General features: G+C 45.2%; 1 protein-coding gene across 2 annotated transcripts in view; it reads right to left on the bottom strand.

Moving 5' to 3' along the window:
- Window positions 1-609: 609 nt before the first annotated feature.
- The window catches only part of DHX57 (DExH-box helicase 57), a 78139-nt gene continuing 72276 nt past the window's right edge, over window positions 610-6472 (bottom strand). For both annotated transcript variants that reach the window (XM_008970881.6, XM_003817633.6), the window contains exons 23-24: window positions 5120-5320; window positions 610-1254 (exon numbers count right to left, since the gene is read on the bottom strand). In XM_008970881.6, coding sequence (XP_008969129.1) covers window positions 1111-1254; window positions 5120-5320 — 345 coding nt within the window. In that variant the 3' untranslated portion in view covers window positions 610-1110. The remainder of the gene's footprint in view (window positions 1255-5119; window positions 5321-6472) is intronic.

Below are 6472 nucleotides of genomic sequence, written 5' to 3'. Positions count from 1 at the left end.
ATTTTTGTATTTTTAATTGAGATGGGGTTTCACCAAGTTGCCCAAGCTGGTCTTGAACTTCTGACCTCATGTGATTGGCCTGCCTCGGCCTCCTAAAGTGCTGGGATTACAGGCATGAGCCACCGCGTCCGGCCCTGAGGTCTAAACAAACATACAAATATTTTTTCTACTCAGCAATTTGGGATCCTTCCTCGCCATACTGATAGATGTCCAGGGAAAATGTAAATCCCCTGATGTTTTCCCAAAATGCTACCGCCCCATTAACCTAACAGGTGGTTGAAAATAAGCAATTTCATGGAAAGCATTGTGGTGGCTGTAAATCCGATGGTAACCTTTTTGACCTCATCCATGCCAACTCTGCCCCAGGAATACTATTAAAATTCTCCTTCGGTGATTCGTGTCTGGGTGAGTTGATAAGACAGAGTAAAGATTCCTAAATGTAGAACTATGACGACATCTAGATTGTTCTGCTTTTAAGAACAGGAGTGTTATCGATAAGACCAGCTTGCACTTTAATACCAAAAGAGAACTCATTCAATTTTTTTAAGTTGACTTTTAATGAGTAAAAATAAAAACCCCTCACAAGTCAAGTTTACTCAGTAGCCAATAGCCTAAAATGAAATTTTAATTTTGCTTGTTCACATAATTTTGGGTTTTTTTTCCCCCTTCTCTGTTCTGACTTCTCTCAGTCGAGCCTTGGCGACAGGAAAAGAAAAAAAAAAAAAGGCGTATTTCTCTTCATGCCCCTGTCTCACCCCAGTAAAAAGTAGGAGAAAAAGAATACACAGATTAAAACAGAATTGTATTATACATTCACTTTTGAGTTATCAGGTGAACTTAATTCACTCCAGAACAATCACAGAGACAAAGACAGGCAAGCTGGGTTTTAGGCTCTCACCCTTGACACTCCAAATTGTGCTGGGAGTGGCCAAGGCTTTGTTAGAAATGGCCCTAAGGGTATATACACTGCCTCAGCTGCCTTGGGCTGCATGCCCTGGGCTCCTCCACCAGGGCCAGCCCCAACAGGTCTTTAGTTCGAGGTAGAGGTTCTGCTGTTACTTCCCAGGTGAGCTAGAAGCAGGTGAGTAGCAAGCACTCTAAGACTGCTTTTTATTGTGTGGTGACAAGTTTCACAATTGTGCTGATGATCCGGGATCCTCGAGGACACGTATACAGATCAATGCTTGGGTTTTTAATTTTATCCTGGAGAAGCTGATCAAGTTCGCAACGAAGCTCCTTTACCAGTTCAGCCACCTAAAATGAAAGCTACAATATAAGCAGTGCTTGGAGGAACAGGCAGGATAGGTTATTGGAGGGAAATACCCAAGTTATGATTACCATTATTTAGATTTCTGGTACTAATTTTAACTCCATTAGGAGCAAAAACCCTAAATACATTTTCATTTTGTAATAGACTAAATGAGGTCCATTGTAAAAAAGTGCCTCTATCACATCTCATCTAAAGAAAAGATTCGGGCCAGGCGCAGTGGCTCACGCCTGTAATCCCAGCACTTTGGGAGGCTGAGATGGGCAGATCACCTGAGGCCAGGAGTTCGAGACCAGCCTGACCAACGTGGAGAAACCCTGTCTCTTAGTACTAAAAGTACAAAATTAGCTGGGATGGTGGTGCATGCCTATAATTCCAGCTACTTGGGAGGCTAAGGCAGGAGAATCGCTTGAACCTGGGAGGTGGAGGTTGCGGTGAGCCAAGATTGCGCCATTGCACTCTAGCCTGGGCAACAAGAGCGAAACTCCGTTTCAAAAAAAAGAAAAAAAAAGGAAAAGAAAATTTACTGATCACTGATCACTCCACTGCAGACCTTGTTGTCTCAAAAAAAAAAAAAAAAAAAAAAAAAAAAAGGGTGGTAGATAGGCTGGGCCAGGTGGCTCACGCTTGTAATTCCAGCACTTTGGGAGACTGAGGTGGGCGGATCACCTGAGGTGGAAGTTCGAGACCAGCTTGACCAACATGGAGAAACCCCATCTCTACTAAAAATACAAAATTAGCCAGGCATGGTGGCACATGCCTGTAATCCCAGCTACTCGGGAGGCTGAGGCAGGAGAATTGCTTGAACCCGGGAGGCAGAGGTTGTGGTGAGCCGAGATTGTGCCATTGCACTCCAGCCTGGGCAACAAGAGCAAAACTCCATCTCAAAAAAAAAAAAAAAAAAGGGGGGCCAGGCTCAGTGGCTCACGCCTGTAATCCCAGCACTTTGGGAGGCCGAGGTGGGCGGATCACAAGGTCAGGAGTTTGAGATCAGCCTGTCCAAATGGTGAAACTCCGTCTCTAATAAAAATACAAAAATTAGCCTGGCGCGGTGGCTCATGCCTGTAATCCCAGCACTTTGGGAGGCCAAGGCGGGCAGATCACCTGCGGTCGGGAGTTCAAGACCAGGCTGACCAACATGGAGAAACCCCGTCTCTACTAAAAATACAAAATTATCCAGGCATGGTAGCACATGCCTGTAATCCCAGCTACTCAGGAGGCTGAGGCAGGAGAATCGCTTGAACACGGGAGGCAGAGGCTGTGGTGAGCCGAGATGGCACCATGGCACTTCAGCCTGGGCAACAAGAGCGAAACTCCATCTCAAAAAAAAAAAAAAAAAATTAGCCGGGCTTGGTGGTGTACACCTGCAGTCCCAGCTACTCAGGATGCTGAGGCAGGAGAATTGCTTGAACCCGGGAGGCGGAGGTTGCAGTGAACCGAGATTGCGCCACTGCACTCCAGCCTGGGTGACAGAGCAAGACTCCATCTCAAAAAACAAATAAATAAGTGGAAGATATTAGATGAATCAAAAATCTCTGTAGCTTTGGGATATACTGTATGCTTTTATGGCATTTTGCTTATGCTGATGTTGTGGCACTGTAGACATCTTCCCAGCATCTGTTTCGCCCCTTCCCCAATGTATGGGAAACATACAGTTTGGACCCTGCTCTAACTCAGGCTCACACTGTGAGCCCTGCCAGGGTGAATGGCTCAGGTACTCCAGGTCTTCAAGTTCAGGACATCCCTTTGGTCACAGGGATTGGTTTAGGAGGGGAGCTTTGATTGAGCTTGTAGGCAAGAAAGTTTCTGGCTCTTCTTCTGGACCATATGCTGCATACATGTGATGCCAGGAGCTATTGCAGCCCTTTCGATACCACTAGGTTAACCACGTTTTTGTCACCACTGAACTGCTAAATGAAACCATCGTTGCCTGGCCTTCTTGACCTGGACTATCCAGTAAGGTAGCCACTAGTCACAAGTGGCTTATCTAATGTCTATATGAAATGTGGCCAGCCCAAACTGAGATGTGCTGCGAATATAAAATATATACCCGATTTTGAAGACTTAATATGAAAAGGTAATGTAAACTATCTCAATAATTTTATACTGATTACATGTTAAAATTAAAACATTTTGGATGTATTAGGTTAAATAAAATATATTAAGATTAATTTCATCTATTTCTTTTTACTTTTAAAAATGTGGCTACTAGAACAATTAAAATTACATATGTGGGTTACATTATATTTCTGTTGGACACTGCTGCTCTGGACTTTAAAGTTAAATATGCCAATCAATTTCTTTTAATGTTTGAGTTGGCATATCTGCTTCTTGTAACATAAGAATTCTAACAGATGCAGATATTAAAATGAAATTTTATTTATTTCTTTTTTTGGGACAGAGTCTCACTCTGTCACCCAGGCTGGAGTGCAGTGGCGCAATCATGGCTCACTGAAGCCTCGACCTCTTGGGCTTGAGCAATCCTCCCACCTCAGCCTCTGGCAGTTGGGATTACAGGTGTCCGCCTGAAGTTTTACCTATCTATCTATTTATTTATTTATTTGAGACGGAGTCTCATTCTGTCACCCAGGCTGAAGTGCAGTGGTGCAATCTCGGCTCACTGCAACCTCTGCCTCCTGGGTTCAAGTGATTCTCCTGTCTCAGCCTCCTGAGTAGCTGGGATTACAGGCGCCCGCCACCACGCCCAGCTAATTTTTTTTTTTTGTATTTTTATGTATTCATTTTTTTGAGATGGAGTTTCCCTCTTGTTGCTCAGGCTGGAGTGCAATGGCGCAATCTCGGCTCACTGCAACCTCCGCCTCCTGGGCTCAAGAGATTCTCCTGCCTCAGCATCCTGAATAGCTGGGATTACAGACGCCCATTACCACACCTGGTTAATTTTTTAAAATTTTTAGTAGAGATGGGGTTTCACCATATTGGCCAGGCTGGTCTCGAACTCCTGACCTCAGGTGATCTGCCCACCTTGGCCTCCCAAAGTGCTGAGATTACAGGCGTAAGCCACTGCACCTGGGTGAAGTTCTGTTTCTTAAATATGTACTCTCCATGAAATGTTTTTCACAGAGACTCCATATAGGGAATAATTGAGACCTGAGAATAAATGAAGAATTCAGACCCATTATCTTTTTCTCAAAATGGTAGTGGTGGAATCAGGGTGGTTTTTATTTATTTATTTTTGCTTCTCTGTATTTTCTGACTTTTCTTTGGTGAACATCTATTATTTATATAACAATAAGGAAGGTCCAGCACCCTCACTTTACAGCTTCTGTCCTAGCCTTTTATACCAACCCCAGCCCGTACCAGACTTCCCCTCACAGTGTGCTTTCTGGAACTCTTACTAGGGCTCCACTCCTGGCTTCACTTCAGCCTCACTCTTTCTTAGCGTCCCATTGTAGACCATCATTCACTTTTTTTTTTTTTTTTTTGAGACGGAGTCTCGCTCTGTTGCCGAGGCTGGAGTGCAATGGCACGATCTCGGCTCAATGCAACCTCTGCCCCCTAGATTCAAGCGATTCTCATGTCTCAGCGTCCTGAGTAGCTGGGATTACAGGCACCCACCAACATGCCCAGCTAATTTTTGTATTATTAGTAGAGACGGGGTTTGACCATGTTGGCCAGGCTGGTCTCGAACTCCTGGCCCCAGATGATCTGCCTGCCTCGGCCTCCCAAAGTGCTGGGATTATAGGTGTGAGCCACTGGGCTTGGCCACTGTCATTCATTTTTAATTAGCTCTGTTACCTTGGTCCCTAGAGGAATGCCCTTGACTTCATAACTTCATATTGTCAAAGCCCCTCATGGCCTGAGCCTCATAAAACAGACCAATTCTGCCTTTACCTGATGGGAAGCAGCTACAAAACGGATCCAACCATCATCCAGGGAGACAACAAACTCTCCTCTTTGAAGCTGCACATTCACTTGGCCTCCTCCAAACAAGACCAGCGGGTACACAGACACCATGCTGCAGTCTCGGATGAATACTCGACTAGTTTTTATCTTCTCGTGGTACAACAGGTAGGGGCTGTCAAAGTGTCTCACCTGTAACAAAAAACCTCAGATGATGACAGTGATGTCACTGGCAACAAAAAGGGAACACCCCCCCAGTCCCATGGATTTAAATACTGCCTATTAATGACTCCCCAAATTTATCTATAGCCCGTGACTTTCCTGAGCTCCAGATTTGCAGTATAACTATTGACTTGCCATCTCCTCTTGGACATTTAATACATATCTCACACTTGTGTTAAAAAAAAAAAAAAGCTTTTATTTTTTAAATTTTTTCGTAGAGATAGGGTCTCACCATGTTGCCCAGGCTGGTCTCGAACTCCTGGGCTCCAGCAATCCTTCTGCCTTGGCCTCCCAAATTGCTGGGATTACAGGTGTGAGCCACTGTGCCTGGCCCAGATGGAATTCTTGATTCTTCTTCCTTGCAGTGTTCCCTATCTCAGGAAATGATGCTCCCATTCACCCAGCTGCTCAGGCCCCCAATTTAGGAGTCATCATTGACTATTTTTTTTCCCCTCACACCATCTACACTGTCACTAAGTCTAGTCAGCTCTCTTTTCAAAATACAAAATGCCTTGACGTATTCTCACCACTTCTACAGCTACCAAATTTTTTTTTTTTGAGACGGAGTTTTGCTCTTTTTGTCCAGGCTGGAGTGCAATGGTGTGATCTCGGCTCACTGCAACCTCTGCCCCCTAGGTTCAAGTGATTCTCCTGCCTCAGCCTCCCAAGTAGCTGGGATTATAGGCGCCTGCCACCATGCCTGGCTAATTTTTGTATTTTTAGTAGAGACAGGGATTTCATCATGCTGGCCAGGCTGGTCTTGAACTCCTGGACTCAGGTGATCTGCCTGCCTTGGCCTCCCAAAGTCCTGGGATTACAGGTGTGAGTCACCACACCCAGCCTTTTTTTTTTGAGATGCAGTCTCGCTCTGTCACCCAGGCTGGAGTGCAGTGGCATGATCTTGGCTCACTGCAACCTCTACCTCCTAGGTTCAAGTGATTCCCCTGCCTCAGCCTCCCAAGTAGCTGGGACTACAGGCTTGCACTATCACACCTGGCGAATTTTTGTATCTTTAGTAGAGATGGGGTTTCACCATGTTGGCCAGGCTGGTCTCAAACTCCTGACCTCAAGTCATCCGCCCGCCTCGGCCTTTCAAAGGGCTGGGATTATAGGCACCCAGCT

The sequence above is a fragment of the Pan paniscus genome, chromosome 12, assembly GCF_029289425.2.
Source record: "Pan paniscus chromosome 12, NHGRI_mPanPan1-v2.0_pri, whole genome shotgun sequence".
NCBI classification, from domain to species: domain Eukaryota; kingdom Metazoa; phylum Chordata; class Mammalia; order Primates; family Hominidae; genus Pan; species Pan paniscus.
This window is presented reverse-complemented; position numbering and strand designations above follow the sequence as displayed.